The sequence below is a fragment of the Typopeltis vanoorti genome, chromosome 16, assembly GCF_054136105.1.
Source record: "Typopeltis vanoorti isolate ZY-2024b chromosome 16, IOZ_Tvanoo_1.0, whole genome shotgun sequence".
NCBI lineage: Eukaryota > Metazoa > Arthropoda > Arachnida > Uropygi > Thelyphonidae > Typopeltis > Typopeltis vanoorti.
In genome coordinates this window covers 512,434-538,022 of record NC_143564.1, presented here as the reverse complement: position 1 = coordinate 538,022, position 25,589 = coordinate 512,434, and the positions used below count along the sequence as shown (strand labels likewise).

The window sequence follows — 25,589 nt, the reverse complement described above, 5'->3', positions numbered from 1 at the left end:
ATATGAGAATGGGGAACTGGACAATGAGACTTATTTGTAATTATGGTCCCACGGAAGGTTCAACTAAGATAGAAGTGGAGGAATTTTTTGACGCTTTAGAAAAAGCAACTGACACAATGAAAAAGGAAAAGTTGGTTCTTGTTGGGGATCTAAATAGCAGAGTAGGAAATGATTGTGATACATACAAAAATATTTTGGGAAAATTTGGAGAAAACAGCAAAGCTAATAATAATGGCAAATATCTGTTGGATTTCTACTCAGGACATGGACTGGTTATTACTAACACCATGTTCCAACATAAAAATGTGCACAAATTCACATGGAGAGAAGAGGCTAGGAATAAGAAAGTCTCATTGACTATGTTATTGTTGATAGTGATGTTTTTTCCCTGGTGCAGGACACCAGAGTGTACAGATGATTTGAAATTGGAAGTGATCACTATTTAGTCTTGAGCAGGATAAAATTGAATTTCATATTGAAAAGAATAACATGTAAGAAAGTTTTAAAGCGAATAAAAGTTGAGCAGCTCTCAGATGTGAACTGTAGACTAAAATACAGAAAGATTATTAAAAAGAAAATGAAAGAGTTTGAGGACAGGAATCAAACCTTGGAGATTCAGTGGCAAACTCTGAAGAAAACCCTGATTTATTCAGCCAGAGAGGCATGTGGTGAGGTTGTGTGCAAGGATAAAAAAATCAGAACTCCCTGGTGGACACAGGAAGTTAAAGAAGCAGTGAAGGAAAAGAAGAAAGCATATCAAAAGTTCCTGGCAAATAAGTCAGCTTTTACTCTTACAGAATACAGAGACAAATGTAAGAAAGCTAAACAGTGTGTAAAACTAGCTAAACAAAAGTCATGGGAGGACTTTGGCAAGAATATAGAAAATAAATATCAAGAAGGTGGCAAAATATTTTGGAGGTTGTTGAAGAAGCTTAGGAATGGAGGAAAGAGTGCTGTAAAAGGAGTTAGAGATGATAGAGGTGACATGAAAACAGGAGAAAAAGATATCCTTGAAGTATGGAGTAATTACTTTGAAAAACTGCTAAATGAAACAAGCAGTGATGACAGCACAGTGGTAAAAAACACTGACCAGACATGCAGTCAGGAATACATATCCATACTCGAAGTAGAAAAAGCCATCAAAGGCTTGAAATGCGGAAAGACAGCAGGAGTAGATGATATTCGACCAGAAATGCTGAAGTATGGTGGTATAAAAGTCTTACAGTGGCTGCACTGCATAGTTCAGAAAGCCTGGACAGAGGGACGAATTCCCGATGATTGGAGTAGAGCTCTCATAGTACCCATATATAAAAAGGGAAATAAAACTGAATGTGAGAATTACAGAGGTATTTCCCTACTAAGTGTTCCTGGCAAGATCTATGCAAGTATACTTGAGAAACGGTTGAGAAGAATTGTGGAAGAAAAGCTTGGTGAAGAACAAGCTGGATTCAGGCCAAATAGAGGCTCTCAGGATCAGATCTTCACTTTACGACAAATAGTCGAGAAAGCATGGGAATATAACAAAGATCTGTGTTTAAGTTTTGTCGATTTGGAAAAGGCATATGACAAGGTGCCAAGAGAGAAGCTATTCAATATGCTACATTTATATGGTGTCAATGGGGCATTATATCAAGCAATACTTAGTCTTTATTTGAGTTGTAAGTCAGCAATTAGAATTGAAGGAAGATTAGGAAAATGGTTTAATGTTAAATCTGGTGTGAGACAGGGATGTACATTATCCCCTCTATTATTCATTATCTATATGGATCATATTATGAAGGAAAGTGGTATTAAACCTGATATCAAAATTGGAGATGGTAATGTCAGCTCTTTGCTTTATGCGGATGATGTTATACTTCTAAATATATCCGCTACAAGTCTGCAAGATTCTCTGACTAAATTGAATATTTGTTGTAATAGGTATGGTATGAAGGTCAGCAATAAAAAGACAAAGACAATGAAAATAGGCAGAATCACTGAAAATGTCAACTGTGTTGTGAATGGAGAACCTGTGTAACAAGTAAAACATTTCAGCTACTTAGGCACGATTTCTACTGAAGATGATAAATTAAATATAGAAATAGACAACAGAATCAGCAAAGCTGGTATGGTGGGAAGTCAATTGAATAAATTCATATGGAATAAGGGAGAAATTAGTCGGAACACTAAATTAGCTGTATACAAGACAGTGTTCAAACCAGTTTTAACTTATGGATCTGAGAGCTGGATCAGAAGTAAATCACTTGACCAAAGACTAGAGACTGCAGATATGAGAGTCCTGAGAGAGATTAGAGGCATGAACAGATAGCATCAATGGTAATATCATATTAAAAATGAGGATATTAGGAAAGAACTTGACATTGTCAGCATCCAGGAATGCGTTAGCAGAGCTAATCTCAGGTGGTATGGTCACTTAAATAGAATGGGAGAGGAAAGATTAGCAAAACAAGTGTTCTCTGCCAGGTTGGCAGGAAAACGACCCAGGGGAAGACCAAGATATAGGTGGATTGATACGGTACAAAGTGCCTTAGACGATAGAAATATAAGATCTGATAATGTTGGAGTCTTGACAAGTAACAGACTGATTTGGAGGAAAATTGTAGATAGGAAGTTAGTAATGATGTAATTTTTTCATGTAGTACTTTCATATCCTGTACACCCCTTGAGGTTACATAGCAGGAATTTGATGATGACATTTTGCAACATTAAATTGGTAGCTCACTCACTTGCCCACCACACATTTTATATGGATTCTCCTATAAGGTCACAATATCTTGTTAGTATTAGCATTTCAGTTGGAAATCCATTTTTTAAATTATTATTTAAAAAAAAAATCTATCATAGCTCATAAATGTAATTTATGGTAAAATGAGTCTTTATTGAGTTAATTGTTTTTCTTCCATTTAATAGGTAATAACAGAAGAGCAGATGAACTTCTGGAAAAAGCCAATGAAGAACGAGCAGCTATTGTTGAAAGGTATGATCGTGGACGAGAGGAGGGTAATCATATTGATCCCTGGGAAGATCCTGGATATGAAGTTTACCATGTTACTGATCGTTATGGATTTCTTCAGTTAGTCAAATATGTTTTAGCATTTTTTTATTTTAATATATGTATTATTACTACTAACAAACAAGACAAGATAATGAAGTTTGTTGTGCAGATGTATTTCCTGAAAGGTTGGTCATTGATGGAATTATGTCGTGATTTATATTACTTTTAAAGATACATTTCTTGGGACAGTAGAACATAGCAAACCTTCCTTCCCTCAGTAATTTTGCAGAGATTGAGGAGAATATCTATAGTATCTGTAGAAAACATTATAGAATTTAAGATCTTGGATCTTAAATTCTAGATTTTTTAATTATCACTTTGAACGATTCTAAGACTAAACCCTGAGAATTACGGCCTTGTAGCATAACAGTTTGGAAGAACTCATTCATTGTTCAACTCATAAACAATTGTTCATGCAACTCATTCGTACATCAGTTTTCCATTATCTTGAGCCGTGAAGATAGCTTATTCAGTATCTCTGCTTTTCTGTTAGCCATTTCCATGTTCCTGTGCTATCCTTATTTATTATGAAACATAGGAACACTTCATTAATTGCTGTTAATCAGAACAATTTTAATATAGTAACTTGGCTGAATTAAAAGGTAATTACACAGTAAAGTAATAAAAGTTTTTAATGAAAGGCACAGAAGCGAATGTTGTAGAGAATGTGGTTACATTCACTAGTGGCCTAGTGAATGATATGAATTATAGCATGAAAGAAAGGGTGAAAGATCATGTGAATAATGAGGTGATAGTGATTGGAGAAATAGCACACTTGTACAGAGTCTTTCTTCTGATGACAAAATGTGAACTCAGGTGGCTGGAAAGTGTCTGGTCTGTGGTGCGACACAGAAGAAAATGAAAGATGAGAATGGAAAATCATAAGAGAGCAAGAAAAGGAACGGATAGCATTCTTAATATTAGAGATTTTTATTTAATTTATCTCTTTATAGAGATGATCTCTGTTCAACAATTATTTTTAATTTATTTCTGAGTGTACCTATATATTATTATATGCACAAGGGTTCACTCAGAGGTCATTGCACCTGATTGGTGCAATGACCTCTTTTTTACTATTTCTTCCAGAATCCAAATAATTCACTGACTCAAGACCAAAATACAAAATAAATACATTTAATATAACAAAAACAATATATATATATACACTTCATGCAAATATTACATAACTAACTAACTACAAATTAATTGGATTCAAGGTCTTTTAAAAATAAAATTACACTTAAGACTAGACTAAAAACTTCGTTTTCACAATGACAAATGTTCATAGCCAGTTTTTCTCTCTATCAAGGCCCTTTTCCGAAGATATATGACTTTATTCTTCATTTTCACAGGATCCTTTCTCATCACTTATGTAGCACACATTAATTCTTCCTGACTCAATTCTGTCTCTTTTTAGTAGAAATAATAGTTAAATCCAGCATCCTTAAGACAGATGAAACTTCCTAATTAGCGTTTCCTCGAACATTCCTTTAGATCGTGAATAGCAATTTCTTATTTTATTCACTAATGCTTAATGACAGTCTCTTAACTCTTCCACTTTACAAACTCACAGTTCTCGATTCCCTTTTTGGAATCTACTATAAATCTTCCAATTAGCATTTCCTGGAATATTCCTTTTAAAACGATCTATAGCAATATTTTCTTTTATTTATCAATACTTATTCCACTTTGAAACTTCATAGTTCCACGATTCCTCTTTTGGAATATACTATTGATTTTCCTCTGACTGTCGCATAAAAAAAAACTCAAATTCCTCCGAATCTGAGTATCTGCCGATCTGTGTTCTTATTTTCTCTCAAACACTCTTCTTGTTTACTCTCGTTGCTTCAATACCGAATGCTGATCTTGTCAGCTGTCAATCACACATCAGACCTTTCAGCGAGCATGCGCACTCCGTGAAAGTGACAAGTGAGAAACTAAATACAATGGCTGACATGGTGTCTCCATTAGCGACAAGAGAATGTCTTCAAAAAAACACAAAGCGTAATATTTTAAACTACAATAAATTCGTTTAAAGTAACACAACTATTCAAATCCAGTAAGTACATAAATTTTTTTAACTTCTTTACATTTCAATTTGACAAAACAATTTCAATAATGGGCACATCGCAAGTGCCGACAATGCGTGTTATGAAACTAAAACTAATAAACATACTAACATAAACAAGTTATAAAAATATTCAGAATTTTAAATTATGATTATTTTTACTGCGTATTGTATGGATTCAGTGATGATAGGTGTGCTTGATATGAGCATGAATGATATTCTTTTCTGGGTGATTGATTAGTGGACTGTTAGAATATAGAGAAAAAAAATAATATAAGTGATTCTTTTGGTGTGAATGATTTGAAAGATGATAAATATAGAATGAAAAAAGATATGCAAGTGTTACTGGGCAAAACAGAGTAGAAAGAGAGAGAGAGAGATGCTGTAAGTTGTTGCCATGGCATGATAAGAGGGAATTAAGAAGTGCCATGATTGCAAATGAATTGATGCTTAGGCTGTGCATGAGGAATGATATGCACTTGGAATGAATAGAATGTCATGCCAGATGTGTGGATTTAATTTCATGGATGAAAATGAAAGGACTTGTGTATGACTGATGGTTTGCATTTGAATGTTTGGAGTTGGGTATGTGGAGAAAGTATTGCTCAGTGAGAGGTTGGAAGTTCAAAATCAAGGACTCAAGAACCATTGGTGGTGGTGTGTGTGTGTGTGTGTGGAGAGGGTGGTGATCATGCATGTGTTCAGGCATACCTAGAACAAATGAGTGAGAGAATGAGTCTTGTTTCAGCCTTCTTGATCAAAGAATGAGATGAGGAGTTTTGGCATTGATCAGTTTGATATGGCCAAAAATTATTGGCATTAGTGAAACCTTATTGACAGAACATAATACATCCTTTGTGGGCTTCTGTGGTTGTTATTCATAAAGGATTAAATTAATGGTATCATCACATGAAAGAATTTATTCTACTAGTTATTCACAGACTGTAATGTGCTTCTTCCTGAATAACCACAAGAAGAAGATACTAATTCAAATCTAATTAACAAAAACAAGAGCAAATTACCTCTATAACATAGACAACGCTAATAGAATATAGCAAATTACAATAATAGAGAGTGTGTATCTTATATCACATACCTGCCTTCATTGTTGATTTTGTTTATGTATCATGCCTCATAACCTAGTTCAGTGAAATTTAGATGTTTTATAAAAAAAAATGAACCATAATTGGTGGAGCACAAGACCTTGATTCTTGTTGCATTTCATTGGACAATTAATCATCTGTCAGCTTTCTTTAAATTCACCTATACAAGTGTTGAACTGTTTGTATGATAATTTTGCTTGTTGCCAGAATACTTTACATGTTTAGTTTTTTTTTTTTTTTTTCATATCAGTTGTGAAAGATTGATTCATTTAGCTGCATCAAGGAATTTAATAATAAGCAGCATTATGTTTATGAGGAACAATATACACGAACAAACATGGAAATCTCCTGATGGATATATATTTAATCAAATAGACCATATCATAATCAGTAAAAAACATAGGCATTACATCCAGAATATCTCAACTTGCAGAGTAGCCAAGTGTGATAGTGACCATTTTTTAATTTGTGCTAATCTGAAGGTTAAAATAAACAGCAAATTTTTTCAGCACATGCAAATCATCTGAGATACAACATTAACAAACTAAATAAAACAGAAAAGAGAAGAAAACATGAGAGTGAATTAAAATTGAAAAATATGTAGTTGGGGTGCTTAAGGGTCAAAGCTGTATAACTGAGAGGAGACCTCCACATAGCCTTTAAAGGAATGCAGAGAACTGACCAGCGCTTCTGACCTTATGTCCAATCCTCATCTTCTCGTGGTGCACCCTGTTGGGTATCTACTTGGATACTTAACGAACGAGGATGGGATGGCAATTTGGGATTTAGCCGACCAAATTGTATTCTTATTGGTTAAACCAAAATGAAAAATGATGGTACGACATGACAAAATTTCATGCCGGCTGGGGCGTCACCCGGTTAAACAAGACCCCCATTGTTTTCGCCAGGGAACCAGGGCAAACAGCGAAAAGTCAGTTACTGGAACAAATCTGAAAACAAACCCCAACTCAACATCACCAGAGTTAAAAATTGGTACTATCAATTTAAGAAGCCTGAATGGCAAAGAAATGGAGCTAGCTGAGGAATTAGATAAGTACCAGATCGATATAATAGGGGTGACTGAAACAAAAAAGACCAAAACTGGTGAGATCTTTCTGAGCAATAAATACAAAATGTTATATTCAGGCAATGACAATCAAGGAAGAGAAGGAGTAGCCATAGTATTCAACACAAAATATGAGGCTAATCTTCTTGAATGGCAGTCAGTCTCAAGTAGAGTAATGTGGGCAAATATGGGAATGGCGAACCGGACAATGAGACTTATTTGTAACTATGGTCCCACAGAAGGTTGTAATAAGGTAGAAGTGGAGGAATTTTTTGAGGCTTTAGAAAAATAAACTAACACAATGAAAAAGGAAAAGTTGGTCCTTGTTGGGGATCGAAATAGCAGAGTAGGAAATGATTGTGAGACATACAAAAATATTTTGGAAAAATTTGGAGAAAAAGAAAACAGCAAAGCTAATAATAATGGCAAATATCTGTTGGATTTCTGCTCAGGTCATGGACTGGTTATTATTAACACCATGTTCCAACATCAAGTCCTCAAAATCAAGTCTTCCTGCATGCGGCCAAGCGCCGTGGTGTGCAAACTCCACGGCGCTTGGCTCCCGATAATAAAAGTTGTGCAGCTCTCAGATGTAAACTGTAGAATAAAATACACAAAGATTATTGAAGAAAAAATGAAAGAGTCTGAGAACAAAACCAAACCTTGGAGAGATTCAGTGGCAAACCTTGAAGAAAACTCTGATTGATTCAGCCAGAGAAGAATGTGGTCAGATTGTCTGCAAGGATAGAAAAATCAGAACTCCCTGGTGGACACAGGAAGTTAAAGAGGCAGTGAAGGAAAAGAAGAAAGCATATCAAAAGTTCCTGTCAAATAATCAGCTTGTGCTCTTAGAGAATACAGTGACAAATGCAAGAATGCTAAACACTGTGTAAAACTAGCTAAACAAAAGTCATGGGAGGACTTTGGCAAGAATATTGAAAATAAACATCAAGAAGTGGCAAAATATTCTGGAGGTTGTTGAAGAAGCTTAGAAATGGAGGAAAGAGTGCTGTAAAAGGAGTTAGAGATGATAAGGGTGACATGAAAACAGGAGAAAAAGATATCCTTGAAGTATGGAGTAATTATTTTGAAAAATTGTTAAATGAAACAAGCAGTGATGACAGCACAGTGGTAAAAAACACTGACCAGGCATGCAGTCAGGAATACATATCCATACTTGAAGTCATCAAAGGCTTGAAATGTGGAAAGGCAGCAGGAGTAGATAATATTCGACCAGAAATGCTGAAGTATGGTGGTATAAGAGTATGGTGGCTGCACTGCATAGTTCAGAATGCCTGAACAGAGGGAAGAATTCCCAATGATTGGAGTAGAGCTCTCATAGTACCCATATATAAAAAGGGAAATAAAACTGAATGTGAGAATTACAGAGGTATTTCCCTACTAAGTGTTCCTGGCAAGATCTATGCAAGTATACTTGAGAAACGGTTGAGAAGAATTGTGGAAAAAAAGCTTGGTGAAGAACAAGCTGGATTCAGGCCAAATAGAGGCTGTCAGGATCAGATCTTCACTTTACGACAAATTGTCAAGAAAGCATGGGAATATAACAAAGATCTGTATTTAAGTTTTGTCGATTTGGAAAAAGTATATGACAAGGTTCCAAGAGAGAAGCTATTCAATACGCTACAGTTATATGGTGTCAATGGGGCATTATATCAAGCAATACTTAGTCTTTATTTGAGTTGTAAGTCAGCAGTTAGAATTAAAGGAAGTACAGGAAGATGGTTTAATGTTAAATCTGGTGTGAGACAAGGATGTACATTATCCACTCTGTTATTCATTATCTATATGGATCACATTATGAAGGTAAGTGGTATTAAACATGATATCAAAATTGGAGATGTTAATGTCAGCTCTTTGCTTTGTGCGGATGATGTTATACTTCTAAATAAATCCGCTACAAGTCTGCAAGATTCTCTGACTAAATTGAATAGCTGTTGTAAAAGATATGGTATGAAGGTCAGCAATAAAAAGACAAAGACGATGAAAATAGGCAGAATCATTGAAAATGTCAACTGTGTTGTGAATGGAGAACCTGTGGAACAAGTGAAACATTTCAGCTACTTAGGCACGATTTTTACTGAAGATGGTAAATTAAATATAGAAATAGACAACAGAATCAGCAAAGCTGGTGTGGTGGGAAGTCAATTGAATAAATTCATATGGAATAAGGGAGAAATTAGTCGGAACACTAAATTAGCTGTATACAAGACAGTGTTCAAACCTGTTTTAACTTATGGATCTGAGAGCTGGGTCAGAAGTAAAACACTTGACCAAAGACCAGAGACCACAGATATGAGAGTCCTGAGAAAGATTATAAGCATGAACAGATGGCATCAATGGCAATATCATATTAAAAATGAGGATATTAGGAGAGAACTTGACATTGTCAGCATCCAGGAATGCATTAGCAGAGCTAATCTCAGGTGGTATGGTCACTTAAACAGAATGCGCTAAGAAAGATTAGCAAAACAAGTGTTCTCTGCCAGGTTGGCAGGAAAACGACCCAGGGGAAGACCAAGATATAGGTGGATTGATACGGTACAATGTGCCTTAGACGATAGAAATATAAGATCTGGTAATGTTGGAGTCTTGACAAGTAACAGACTGATTTGGAGGAAAATTGTAGATAGGAAGTTAGTAATGATGTAAATTTTTTCATATAGTACTATCATATCCTGTACATCCCTTGAGGGTACATGGCATGAATTTGATGATGATGATGAAATATGTAGTTAGGAGATAATGAAAATATTGAAAACATATGGAATCATGTATTTTTTTATTTTTATTTTATTTTTTATTATCATTCTCATCATGTATACAAGATATTTATATTATACAATTCAAGTTGTATAATTCAATGTACAAAATTATACAGTACAATTCAAGTATTACTATCATTTTCTGTTGGTACTTACACTTATTTTAGGCTATTTATTTTGTTATAATTTATTACTAAATCACTTAAGGAATTGTCAACGTAGATAAGAATCAATTAAATTACTCTTCAATAAATATTTCCGATGTTTCGAGCAACGTCACGTTGCCATCTTCAAAAGGAACTTACAAAAAAAAAAGGCACGTGCATGTAGGCACTACAACACAGTAACTGAGAAAGTGATGAAGCTATTGTTCTCCTAAAAGTCCTGATGGTGCCCTCCAGCGGGCTAAGTAGATGTTCTTGGCTGTTGGGTTGAAGGTCTGCTGATGTTAGCCTCCCAAATTTGGGGCAGTCTCCTACAACCAAATTTGTTGAGGTTTGGATAGTTTCTTAGGGCTGAGGCTGATTCCATGAATAGTCTTTCGAATTTGTATTTGCTACGGTGTATTATTGTAGCTTTCTTTCACCGTATTCTGTGTCGTGTATTCAGAGCATGGTCTGCATGACCAGAGTGTCTGTACTTGTGAAAACGGATTTAGTCCTTGTGTTCCGAAATTCTGATATTCGCTGTCCTGTCTGTTTGGCCAAAGTAAGACAGTTCGTCTATGAGAATTATTTTGTTATAGTTAATAAAAAGTTTTCTTATATATACAAATAGAGTAGAATACATTTCGGATAGTTTTTGTCATTTATAAGTTACTAGTTTTGGTGATAAAGTAAATTAGTTTATGTATGTATGTGTAACCAAGGGCCATAGCCATACTGGTTACTAGAGAATTAAATTAGCTTGAAACAGTCACTGTGAGCCCTCATAGATACGATCCAGTGATCAGATCTATGAGGGCTCACTTTACACGGTTTGATTTGATGTACATGTTAATATTTTTAGTCTCCTCATTGAATGAACTAGTTAGTGTATTGGTACCTTAATTGGATTATGATGTGTGAGTTATAATGATCACTTATACTATATGTTTAAAGCCATTGTTTAGTCCCATGAGGTAATCTCTCAAACATTTTCTGAATGCATATGCTGAGGTTATAGATTTGATTTCATTTGGGAGTTTATTATAGCTGTTTGTCGTTAGGTATTTGAAGGTTTTATGAAAAACTTCTTTGTGTGCCTTGGGTACTACCAGCATGTTTCAGTCGCAGCGTAATGCATAGTCTACATTATATACCAAGAAACTTTTTTTTTTTTTTTTTTATTGGGGCTGTCGCCGCTAGAGGGATTCGTAGTGTGTAGTGTTCGTGAAAGCTCCGGATAAGATAAGTATTATTTTCAGTTATCGTTGGTAAATTTATTTAATATTGTGTAGTTTTGTTTGCCTTGCATCTCTTAGTGCATCTTTTTGTGTGTTTTTGATGTGTTATAATTTGATAAAATACGTTGCAAGTAAGTATGGCTCCAGTACGAAGGAAAATGCGGCCAGTAATGATGGTTCGCCATCTTTATCAAAGAACGGTAGTATAAAAGAGATGATTCAGTGTACTAGCTGCGAAATGTACGCTTTGCGGAGTGCGGTCGCAGTGTGGTTCGATGATAATAAAGGTGTGAATGTGTGTAGAAAATGTAGGGAGAATGAGAAATTGAAGAGTATTTCGGGCCATGAGTGTGATATTTTTGTCAAACTTCAGAATGAAGAAAATAGGGATATGACAAGAAACGGCGAGGTTGTACCAGAGAATTTTGAGAGTGTGAATGTAGAAAGTGTGAATGATAGTATTAATGGTTTTACTGAGAATAAAAAAGATGAGATAGACGCAATAAGTGAGATCGCGTTGTTGAATGGTGCGATACAAAGGGCAAAACAGCAGCTAGAGCATATGAGAAAAAGTCGACTGAATCAACCAGCCAATAATGAAAAGTATGACAGGAAAAATAGACGTATGAGCGTGAACATGAACATAATGAAGGATAGAGTGCTGTATGGAGACTCGTTAGTACGAGGTATGATAGTAGAGGATTTGACAAAATCGTACCAACCTGATGCGACCATAGGGGATGTAACTGAATCTATTAGAGAGCAAAAGGAAAGGGTGAAAGAAATGATTGTTGTGGCAGGTACGAATGATTTGAAAGGAGACAAAATGGAAATGATAGAAGACCTGAATGAATTGTTTGAGGTAGCAAAAGAAAAGAGTGAGAGAGTTAGAATGATTAGTCTTTTGCCACGGTATGACAGTGAAATGTTTAAAAGGAGGACCATAATTGCGAATGACTTTATGCGTGGGTTATGTATGACGAGTGGTGTGGAATTTGTGGACGTGTGGAGTGAGTTCGATGGGCGAAAGGATCTATATAAGATGGATGGCTTGCATTTGAATGGTTACGGTGTAAGAAGACTTGAGAAAGTGTTGCTGAATGTGGTGGATGTGCAAATTCAGGGAAACTAGATTTATTAAGGGTGGGGGAGTAGATATACACTCCTTAGGGAGGTAGTTGAATGTAAGAATGAATATAATATGCCTGAGCAAATAAGGACAACACATCAGAGTGGGATAGTAAATATAAGGCATCAAGGTAGGGTTGGGGCTAATGGCGGTCTTAAATTCATGTACACTAATGCTAGGAGTATTAGGAACAAGAAGGAAAAGTTTTTGGCCATGGTTGGCACTTCCAGACCACAGGTTATTGGTATTAGTGAAACATGGCTGACTGTAGATGATATAGCTAGTGGTGTTGAATGTGATGGGTATAGTGTGTTCAGGAATGACAGGGAGAATAAAATGGGGGGAGGAGTTTTGTTGATGATAGCTGATGAGCTGCAGCCAAGGAGAATAGAAGTTGAATTGCAGGATAGAGAAAAGAGCACATTTGAGGCTATTTGGTGTGAGATTGAGGCTAGCAGAACTAAATATGCAATTGGGTGCTGCTATAGACCAGGTGATGGAAAAGATGGTGGTGACAGTATGCACAAGCAAATAGAAGAAATGAGTGGAAAGAGGGTGATTATTATGGAAGATTTCAACTATGGTCGCATTGATTGGAGTGAGGAGAGGACACACGGGAGGAAAGAATTGGATTTTATGCGATTATTAAGGGATAACTATCTGCGACAGCATGTAATGGAAAATACTAGGGATCAGAGAGTGCTTGACCTAGTAATTACATCTGAGGATTTGGCTGTAACAAATGTGACCACATTGCCACCAATCGGTGAGAGTGATTATAGGGTCTTGACTTGGGAGGTGGCTAAAGGTGTAGAATTTTCAATTAAGACAGGGTACATGTAGAATTATCAGGCTGGAAAGTATGACAAGCTTAGGAGTTTGATTGGTTCAGTGCCATGGCATGTACAACTGCAAGGACTAGAAGTCGATAGTGCATTGGAGGTAGTTAAGAAGTGTTTGCATGAAGCAATGGCTGACTGTATACCTAGAGTCCAAATAATAAATCAACTAGGAGTTAAATGGATGAATAACACCATTAAGCTTGAGCTGGAAAAAAAGAAACAACTATGGAGGGAATTTAAGGAGAAAGGTGACTGGCAGGCACACGAACGGTATAAAGCACAGGCCAGAAGGGTAACGAGTATGGTAAGAAAAGCAAAAAAGGATTACGAAAGAACATTGGCCATGCAGGCTAAAGAGAATCCTAAACAATTTTTTAGATATGTAGCAAGTAAAAGGAAAAATATACATGGTAGAATGATTTTAAAGAATGCCGATGGTAGGGAGGTAACTGAATCAGTTGATATAGTTGAGTTACTGAGTGAGCACTTTGCAAGAATATATCATCCAGGTGGTGACATTGCAGAAACGAATGTACCAGTAGATTATACGGGAATTGTGGTGAATGAAGTGGAGGTGAGTAGTCTATTGCATAACCTCAATGTAAATACATCTGTGGGATTGGATGGTATGCCAGCTTGTGTTGTACAAGAAGCAGCTAAAGAATTGTCAGCAACCTTGACCATTTTGTTCAATTTGAGTCTCGGGTCTGGGTTAGTCCCGAGGGGGAGGAAAGAGGGGAAAATAGTTCCACTGCATAAATGTGTTTCCAAGACTGCTGTTGTAAATTACTGACCGATTAGCATATCAGGAATCATTGTCAAGGTCTTAGAGAAATTAGTCAAGAAAAGAATATAGGATTGGATAGATGAAAATGGGATATTGTATGGGGGACAACATGGTTTTGTGAAGGGTAGATCATGCCTCAGTAACTTGCTCACATTTTATAACACAGTGACGGCTGAACTGGATAGGGGTAATGGGTTTACAGTAATACTACTGGACCTTGCCAAGGCTTTTGATAGGATACCACATAGAACCCTAATCAGTAAACTGGAGCAGATGGGAATAGATATAGGGTTGGTGAGATAGATAGGAGGGTGGTTGAAGGAGAGATACCAGAGAGTGGTTTATTCAGGAGTGGAGTCTAAAAGACGGCTTGTGACTAGTGGAGTGCCACAGGGCTCTGTTCTTGGACCACTGCTTTTCAATTTGTTCATCAATGAACAAATTGAAATAGGAAAGGATTTGAGAGGAAGTGTTCACTTGTTTGCTGATGATGCAAAGTTGGGTAGAGCAATTATGAGTGCACAGGATGTCAAAATTTTACAGGATGATTTGGATAGTTTGGAGGACTGGGCTAGGAAAAATGGATGTCAATTTAATGTGCCAAAGTGTAAGGTTATGCACTTTGGGGTGAAAAGAATAGCAGCAGTATATCGCATTGGTGGAACCGTACTCCAGGAGATTGATGAGGCCAGGTATTTGGGAGTGTTGGTGGATAGGGAATTGAAGTTTAGGGGGGCACATTGCAAAAGTGACTAAAACAGCTCACCAAATCACTTGGCTTCTGAAAAATACTTTATCATGCAGAGACAAACAAGTTGTTGTTCCTCTGTATCGAGCCTTGATAAGACCCCATCTGGACTACTGTGCCCAGTTATGGGCACCAGGGTTTCTTCGTGATGGGGAGGAAGTGGAGAGGGTCCAGAGACGAGTGACCAAGATGATAGCAGGTCTGTGGAATGAACCTAATGAGAATAGGTTGAAGATTAGTTGGTTGCAGAAATTGGTCGATAGGCGAAGGAGGGGTGATATGATTGAGACATTCAAATTACTGAAAGGTTTCTATAAGATTGAACCAGAAGATATTTTTGAAAATATAACTGGTGGTGGGAGGACTAGGGGCCTTGAATGGAAGTTGGGCAAGAGCGTGGTTGACAAGGGTGTTAGAGCTAGGTTTTTTACTTGGAGAGTGGTGAATGAGTGGAATAAGCTTCCAGAGTCTGTTGTGGGTGCTGCGACCGTGAGTGAGTTCAAGGCAAGGTATGATAGATACTGTGTCAATGTCGAATAGTTGTTCTTGACATGATGTTAGGGCCTCCCTCGATGAGTCTGTCGACTCCTTGGAGTTGCCCGGAACAACAACAACAATAATAATAATAATAATAAAACTTTCAATGTTCCTTTTTTACATATAATAGACAACCATAAAGATATAGTTTCTGTAGTGGTACAATATTATGAATGACAAATAGATCATTGGGTGAATGTGCGATATCAGTAGTGGTTTTGGCTGTAATTATTATTGTTTATTATTATTATGGTTACGTGACACCTTCAGGGAGTCCAGAGACTCATTGAGGGAGGTCACCTACTCTACAGCTCTCTGTCTCCACCCTCAGTCCACCAACTACAACAAACCGCAACTACCACCATCATCTACACCAATGCCATCTACTGCTCACCACTACTATTAGTATTTTCACAGACAATCACAAACATCCATGCCCACGGTGGGATTCGAACCGGCAGCATATTGACTGGAGAGCGGATACACTAACCACTCGGCCAACCAGGCTAGCAAAATCTACTGCCAAAACCCAGGAAATTATTTTGTTTGTATTTGTATTAATGCAAGCAGATTGTTGTAATAATCTCCACCCTACAGGTGATGCCATATTGCAGTGATCATATCAAGGATAACATCAATGTAGAGCAGAAAATTCAATTGGAATTCAAAGTAAAATTTGTTTCAATAATGAAATAATGTGAGTAGGCATATTTCAAATAATTATCATACTGGGTATAAACTCATGTGATATATTTTTTTTGCGTAGAATTTTTTCCTAAGTATCATAGGTATCTTCAGTACAAGAACACATAATGGCAATTGAACATTAATAGACAGTTCCAAAAAGTGCCACTTAAGTAGCTGATGTAAGATAATTAAAAAGGTCAGTAACTTTCCTAACTTATTAAAAAAAAAAAAAACTATATATATTTAGACAAAATAAAGTTAGGAAAGTTTAGCTGATTTAAAAAGGTACTTCTTCTTTGAGTGCCATCTCCTATCGGAGGTCAGCGACCATTGGCAAATTTTGAGCGATCCTCAGCTACTCTGAGCTATTTCTCAGAGCTCATGCCAGTCCACTGTCTGCCAGCCAAGAATTTCTTCTTCTTTGTCCTCTTCTTCCATTTATCTTCCCTTTTATAATCAATTGAAGTATCATATTTTTCATTATGAAGTAGGTGACTAAGATATGCAGTTTTCCTTCTTTTTATGGTATCTAAACGTTCATGTGATTTCCCCAATTGTTCCAGTACTTCCTGATTGGGTGTTTTTGCTGTCCATGGGATTTTTAACATTTGTCTGTATAACCACATTTCCAAGGCTTCAAGTCTTTTTATTGATTTTGTCATCTGGGTCCAAGTTTCTGCACCATACAGCAATACAGACTACATAGCATTTGGCGATGTGTACTCTAAGCTCAAAATTTAAACAGTGGTTACACAGTGTTGATTTCATCAAGAGAAAATTTTTTCTTGCCATTTTAATTCTAACTTTTATTTCCATTTCTGGATTGCAGTCTTCATTTAACCAGCATCCAAGATATTTAAACTTTGCATTGTTTCCCATTTAAAGAAAGTGCTGAATTAAGAATTGGTTTCTTGCTTATGACCATGAATTTAGTTTTGTGATATTTATTTCTAATCCCATTTTTTCACCCTCTTCATTCACTAGTTCCAGAAGATTTTGAAGATACTGGATATTGTCAGCCAGGAGAGCTGTATCATCAGCATATTGGATGTTACTGATGATTTCACCATTTACATTAATCCCTTCTTTTCTTCCTTTTAAGATTTATTGAAATATAGCTTCTGAGTATTTGTTAAAAAGAAGAGGTGACAGCACACATTCTTGCCTTACTCCTCGTTCAATGTTAATGGACTCTATCATAATGTCATCAACTTGAACAGATGCCTTTTGGTTCCAATATAAGTTTTGAATGATCCTGATGTCTTTACCATCTAATCCAATTCTTTATAATAGTGCAATCATTTTAGCATGTTGGACTTTTTTTTTGCCATTTCAATTCTAACTTTTATTATTCCATTTCTGGATTGCAGTCTTCATTTAACCAGCATCCACGATATTTAAACTTAGCATTGTTTCCCATTTAAAGAAAGTGCTGAATTAAGAATTGGTTTCTTGCTTATGACCATGAATTTAGTTTTGTGATATTTATTTCTAATCCCATTTTTTCACTCTCTTCATTCACTAGTTCCAGAAGATTTTGAAGATACTGAATATTGTTGTCAAATGCTTTCTCAAAGTCACTGAAGCAAATGAATAATTCTTTGGTTTGGTCAATACATTTTTGGAATAAGATTTGAGAATAGAAAAGAGCCTCTCTTGTTCCCAAACTGTTTCTAAAGAGAATTGGGTATCACTGATAGTGTCTTCACATTTTCTGTTTATTCTTTTTTGAATTATTCTCAGAAACATTTTGAGAATATGACTCATTAGGCTGATCAGAAAGGTACTATCTCCCACAAAGGGAATACTTTACTTCACTTTTATAACTTAAACAGATCCGATGGTCTACATCTATTTCCTTTGTGGGAGTGGATAAATCAGCTAATCTTTCCTAACTTTATTTTATCTAAATATATAGATTTTTTTAATAAGAAATTTACTGACCTTTTTAGTTATTATCTTACATTAGCTGCTTAGATGGTGCTTTTTGGAATTACCTCATCATCATCATCATCAAATTCCTGCTATGTACCCTCAAGGTGTACAGGATATGATAGTACTATATGAAAAAAATTACGTCATTATTAATTTCCTATCTACAATTTTCCTCCAAATCAGTCTGTTACCTGGTCTTCCTCTGGGTCGTTTTGCTGCCAACCTGGCAGAGAACACTTGTTTTGCTAATCTTTCCTTGCCTATTCTGTTTAAGTGACCATACCACCTGAGATTAGCTCTGCTAACACATTTCTGGATGCTGACAATGTCAAGTTCTTTCCTAATATCCTCGTTTTTAATATGATATTGCCATTGATGCCATCTGTTCACGCCTATAATCTTTCTCAGGACTCTCATATCTGTGGTCTCTAGTCTTTGGTCAAGTGTTTTACTTCTGACCCAGCTCTCAGATCCATAAGTTAAAACTGGTTTGAACACTGTCTTGTATACAGCTAATTTAGTGTTCCGACTAATTTCTCTCTTATTCCATATGAATTTATTCATTTGACTTCCCACCGTACCAGCTTTGCTGATTCTGTTGTCTATTACTATATTTAATTTACCATCTTCAGTAAAAATCGTGCTTAAATAGCTGAAATGTTTTACTTGTTCCACATGTTCTCCATTCACAACACAGTTGACATTTTCAGTGATTCTGCCTATTTTCATTGTTTTTGTCTTTTTATTGCTGACCTTCATACCATATCTATTACAACAGCTATTCAATTTAGTCAGAGAATCTTGCAGACTTGTAGCGGATATATTTAGAGGTATAACATCATCCGCATAAAGCAAAGAGCTGATATTAACATCTCCAATTTTGATATCATGTTTAATACCACTTTCCTTCATAATGTGATCCATATAGATAATGAATAACAGAGGGCATAATGTACATCCTTGTCTCACACCAGATTTAACATTAAACCATCTTCCTGTACTTCCTTCAATTCTAACTGCTGACTTACAACTCAAATAAAGACTGAGTATTTGTTGATATAATGCCCCCATTGACTCCATATAACTGCAGGGTATTGAATAGCTTCTCTCTTGGCACCTTGTCATATGCCTTTTCCAAATCGAAAAAACTTAAATATAGATCTTTGTTATATTCCGATGCTTTCTCGACTATTTGTCGTAAAGTGAAGATCTGATCCTGACAGCCTCTATTTGGCCTGAATCCAGCTTGTTCTTCACCAAGCTTTTCTTCCACAATTCTTCTCAACCGTTTCTCAAGTATACTTGCATAAATCTTGCCAGGACACTCAGTAGGGAAATACCTCTGTAATTTTCACATGTAGTTTTATTTCCCTTTTTATATATGGGTACTATGAGAGCTCTACTCCAATCATCGGGAATTCGTCCCTCTGACCAGGCCTTCTGAACTATGCAGTGCAGCCACTGTAAGACTTTTATATCTCCATACTTCAGCATTTTTGATCGAATATCATCTACTCCTGTTGCCTTTCCACATTTCAAGCCTTTGATGGCTTTTTATACTTAAAGTATGGATATGTATTCCTTACTGCATGCCTAGTCAGTGTTTTTTACCACTATGCTGTCATCACTGCTTGTTTCATTTAGAAGTTTTTCAAAGTAATTACTCCATACTTCAAGGATATCGTTTTCTCCCGTTTTCATGTCACCTTTATCATCTCTAACTCCTTTTACAGCACTCTTTCCTCCATTCCTAAGCTTCTTCAACAACCTCCAGAATATTTTGCCACCTTCTTGATATTTATTTTCTATTTTCTTGCCAAAGTCCTTCCATGACTTTTGTTTAGCTAGTTTTACACAGTGTTTAGCATTCTTGCATTTGTCTCTGTATTCTCTAAGAGCACAAGCTGACTTATTTGCCAGGAACTTTTGATATGCTTTTTGCTTTTCCTTAACTGCCTCTTTAACTTCCTGTGTGCACCAGGGAATTCTGATTTTTTTATCCTTACAGACAACCTCACCACATGCGTCTCTGGCAGAATCAATCAATGTGTTCTTCAGAGTTTGCCACTGAATCTCTAAGGTTTGATTCCTGTTCTCAAACTCTTTCATTTTTTCTTCAATAATCTTTGTGTATTTTAGTCTACAGTTCACATCTGAGAGCTGTTCAACTTTTATTAGCTTTAAAACTTTCTTACATGTTATTCTTTTCAATATGAAATTCAATTTTATCTTGCTCAAGACTAGATAGTGATCACTTCCAATTTCAAATCCTCTGTACACTCTGGTGTCCTGCACCAGGGAGAAAACATCACTATCAACAATAACATAGTCAATGAGACTTTTCTTATTCCTAGCCTCTTCTCTCCATGTGAATTTGTGCACATTTTTATGTTGGAACATGGTGTTAATAATAACCAGTCCATCTCCTGAGCAGAAATCCAACAGATATTTGCCATTATTATTAGCTTTGCTCTTTTCTCCAAATTTTCCCAAAATATTTTTGTATGTCTCACAATCATTTCCTACTCTGCTATTTAGATCCACAAGGACCAACTTTTCCTTTTTCGTTTTGTCAGTTGCTTTTTCTAAAGCCTCAAAAAATTCCTCCACTTCTACCTTAGTAGAACCTTCTGTGGGACCATAGGCACAAATAAGTCTCATTGTGCTGTTCCCCATTCTGATATTTGCCCATATCACTCTACTTTAGAGTGGCTGCCATTTAAGAAGATTAGCCACGTATTTTGTGTTGAATACTATGGCTACTCCTTCTTTTCCTTGTTTGTCATTTCCTGAATATAACATTTTGTATTTATTGCTCAGAAAGATCTCACCAGTTTTTGTCTTTTTTGTTTCAGTCACCATTATTATGTCGATCTGGTACTTATCTAATTCCTCAGCTAGCTCCATTTCTTTGCCATTCAGGCTTCTTATGTTGATAGTACCGATCTTTAACTCTGGTGATGTTGAGTTGGGGTTTGTTTTCAGATTTGTTCCAGTAGCTGACTTTTCGCTGTTCTCCCTGGTTCCCTGGCGAAAATAACGGGGTCCTTTGTTTAACCGGCTGATGCCCCAGCTGGCATGAAATTTTGTCATGTTGTACCATCATTTTTTATTTTGGTTTAACCAATAAGAATACAGTTTGGTCGGCTAAATCCCAAATTGCCAGCCTATCCTCGTTCGTTCAGTATCCAAATAGATACCCAACATGGTGCACCTCGAGAAGGTGAGGATTGGACATTAGGTCAGAAGCCCTTGTCGGTTCTCCACATTCCTTTAAAGGCTATGTGGAGGTATCCTCTCAGTTATACAGCTTTGACCCTTAAGCACCCCATAATAATAATAATAATAATCTGATCATCTGTGTACAGCATTGTATTAATAACAGTTCTGGGTATCTTGTTTTATTGTTGTTTTCCATATTTTAGTGATCTGATAACTATATATGAGGGTTTACAATGAAAAAACGAATTTATAATTTCAAAATTATTTTTATTTTTCTACATAATCTCCCTTAAACTAATACATAATCTGCAAAATACCCCTGTACAGATGTAATCACCTCTTGATTCAAAGAAAAACGCGAGTAAGAGTTTTAGTTTTGGGAAAAGATAGAAGTCAGACGGGACCAAATCTGGGGAATAGGTTGGCTGTTCCAACAATTCATAGTGCAGATCCCTTAATTTTCACATTGTCATAACACCTTTGTGGGCATGTGCATTGTCCTGATGAAAGATGATTTTTTTCTTCTGCAAAACTGGTTTTTCTCACAAAATTTTTTGTCTAGTCTGGTTAAAAGATTGGATAATATTCCCGGGTTATTGTTTTATCCTTTTCAAGATAATTAATAAACAGAATGCCTTTAGCATCCCTAAACACCCATGCCATGATCTTTCCTGCTGATGGAACCGACTTTGTCTTCTTTGGCACTGAACAACTGGCTTTTGTCCACTGTTTTGACTGCTGTTTGGATTCTGGTGTGTAATGATGAATCCAAGTCTCATCCATAGTAATAAATCGACGCACAAAATCAGTTTTATTCTTGATAAAATGCTCCAAACACTGTTCAGAGATTTTCATGCGAGTCAGTTATTGATCTGCTATGAGTAAGTGTGGCACCAGTCTTGTGCAAAGCTTTTTCATTTGCAATTCTTCATGCAAAATATAACCTACACATTCTTTTGAAATGCCCATAGTCTCAGAAATTTCACACACTCTGATTTGCCAGTCATCCAACACCATATCATGCATTTGATCAATTCATTCATTTCGTATGGTGATTCAACGGCAGTGAGCCCCTATTACGGAAGCTGCGGCACCACCTCAATCCCTCCTATTTTTATCTTGGGTCGTGACCGGCATAGCTGATAATTCAGACCTATGGCTGGAGGGATTGTCTTATGTATTCCTGACTGTATTCATGTTTGTTCACGGGGCTGGTTTGCCTGCTTGCGGGATGAAAAATCCCAGATAACCTGGGGGAAAAACCCTGCTGTCCATGCCCAAGATCGGCTAACTTTGCTATGGCTGAGGAAGATCCTTAAGCTTCTTACGTCGCCAACGGGGATCTAACCTAGGACACGCCTTGCCCAGGCATATGGTTGTGAGGTGCATTGGCACTAGGCTAACCCCTCAGACACTTGATCAATGATTTCTGATGTTGTTACACATTTTTGGACGTCCTTCACGTGGATCATCTTCAATGCTGGTATGGCAATTTTTAAACTCAGCAGTCCATTTCTTAATTGTCGAAAACGAAGGAAAAGAGTGGCCCTTTTATGAACTTCGAATGAATTTCTTTTGGCATTAAACTTTCTTTTGCAAAGAATTGTATAACTGCATGATACTCAATTTTATTCATTTCAAGGGGACAACACTTTTGCTTCAGACAACTGACTTGCAATTTCACATGGTTCTTTATGACAGATGTACCAATTAAAAAAAAATTCGTGCTAACAGTGTTGCCATATATGATCGAGATGAAGAACTTTTCAGACCACCCTCATATTTTCCATCAAACCAGCTTTTCCTTCAGATATAGATTATATGTATAAGGAACATTTCCAAAACAATCTGAGTGACCTGTGTCCTAATTTTAAGTTCACTCTTGAAGTTTCAAACTGCAGGCCATTTCATTTTCTTGACATTTGCCTAGAATTCTCAGAGGATAAAGGACTTGATATTTCAGTGGATAGAAAACTGATGAACACTCGTAGATTGACATGATCAAAACACTAAACAGATACTCTAAAATATCTCCAGAAATATATGCAAAAGAAACACATTCGTTACCTCACTGATGCCCTGTCCCTTAACAGATATGGGTGCAAGGTCAGCCAGTTTTAAAATTTCACAGACATTATCTAACAACAAAGATTTCAGAGATGCAGTCTTCCTTCCTTACATCTACAAATTCACAGACAAATATCACGACAATGTTCAGATTCTTACAACCCCCCCCCCTCCCCCAAAGGGAAACAATGGTTTAGAAATTAAATATTAGTGCAGCATTTATTATATTGATCAAAAAGGATGCTCTGGAAAGATCTATATGTTAGAGCATTTTAAAAATTTTGAAAAGAAGAGACAACATAATACTGGATTAGCTTTTCACACAACGAATGACAATCATCCAGTACTTTGGCAAAAACAGCAGTACCTTACTTCAAACATAACTGTTTTGTCAGGAAATTCAAGGAGGCTTCCAAAATGCTGCACACTCTTACTCAGTGCAAAAAAACTAAGGCTTGATCCTGTACCAGGTTTGGTCTTCAGTTATCAAAAATGTGACATCTACAGACCTGGGCTGTGACATGCATTATGTGTGACAATACTACCTAGTGCACCTGCTTTCACAAGTTCATTGTCTAATGTAATTTTTTTTTTCTTTTTCATTTGCTGTATCTTTCATTGCTTAATGTGATACGTTTGCGTTCTCTGCCCTTTTTTTTTTCTAACATAAATAATCTTTTGATGAAATTGATATGGTTACTTTCTCCAGCTTTTTATAGCTTTTTTTCTAACATAAGTAATTTTCTGATGAATCAAGTATTTATGTCATGTGGTCATTAAACTAGAAATTCCAGTGAACATTTTCAAAACCACCAAAACCTCAAACTTTCATTTGTATTGCTTGATATAATGTCTTGTCTATGCCATATCATTTTAATGTTTTGAACAGCTTTTTTTTATTATCCAGATATCTACAAAACTTAAATACAGATCCTTGTTATATTCTCATGATTTCACTTTTTTTTTTTTTTCTCATCTGCTCAACGTGAAATTCTGATCCTGACAATCCCTATTTGGCCTGAACCCGGCTTGTTCCTCTCCAAGCTTCAACAGTTTTCTTAATCTTTTCTCAAATATGTCTGCATAAATCCTTGACGTTTGTTTCGCTACTTATGCACAGACAAAGAGGATTGTTTTAAAAGATCTTGATTTAAATTCTGTGTATGATGCAAAGAACCATTACAAAGACTTTTCATCTGAAAGTGAATTTTTAGTCAGTCTTGTTCAGAGGTAGTATTGTTTTTCCTCCTTGAAAGAAACTTTGGTTTTTCTCCCACAAAACAAGCAAACTGACAAGAGGGATACACACTTAACAGAGTACAGTAGTTTCATAACCTTAGTTGCTTTGCTATAAATCCAAATAAATGCAACAACATCAACTATTACGGATTGGTTTTGAAAGCTTTGTCACATTTTTTTCTGTTTTTTCTAACTTGCTTGCTAAGAACTTTCAATAATTTTATTTCTTTCATCACCATCTCTTTAATTTCCTCTAGTCAGGAAATTAAAGTGCACTGTGGTGTCTGATTTTTGTATCCCCAGGTTTCTCTCTTCCTCAAATGATTCATCAAAGTTTGTCATTAAAAGCTTGGTTCTTGTTTTCAAACTTTTTCATTTTTTTCTTGAAGAATATTTGTATTATTTAACTCATCAGTTCACCTCTGAAAATTGCTTGACTTTGATTTTTTAAAATTTGAATGCTTTCCTTTTACAGTATGATATTCAATTTCATCCTGCTAACAAAATGGCAAATATCAAAATGAACAGAACTGTTAACTGAACAGTTGTTATTATTATTAAGTGACACCTCTATGGAGTCCAAGGACTTCTCACGGGAGGGCACTCCACTCTATTATACACATCAAACTGTCTCTCATACTCCTTAATTCTATTACACACAACTACCATTGATGCCATCTACCAACAACATTTATTGAGTGTATTCTGAAGGCCGATTTGCTGTATTATTTTAGGGTATCTGCTGACTTGTTTGCTAGGAACTTTTGGTATGCTTCCTTCTTGTGACCACTATGGGGTTCTTATTTTTCTATCCTTTCAGACAACTTCACCACATACTTCTCTAGGTGAATCAATGTCTTCTTCAGAGTTTACCAGTGAGACTCCAAGGTTTGATTCTTGTTTTCAAATGACTTCAGATTTTCTTCAATAATGTTTG

General features: G+C 36.2%; 1 protein-coding gene across 4 annotated transcripts in view; it reads left to right on the top strand.

Annotated features, from left to right (window-relative positions):
• LOC150097824 (USP6 N-terminal-like protein) overlaps positions 1 to 25,589 on the top strand; it is a 475,396-nt gene that overhangs the window by 95,607 nt on the left and 354,200 nt on the right. For all 4 annotated transcript variants that reach the window (XM_090406042.1, XM_090406041.1, XM_090406038.1 and 1 more), the window contains one exon: positions 2,911 to 3,073. In XM_090406042.1, coding sequence (XP_090262168.1) covers positions 2,911 to 3,073 — 163 coding nt within the window. The remainder of the gene's footprint in view (positions 1 to 2,910; positions 3,074 to 25,589) is intronic.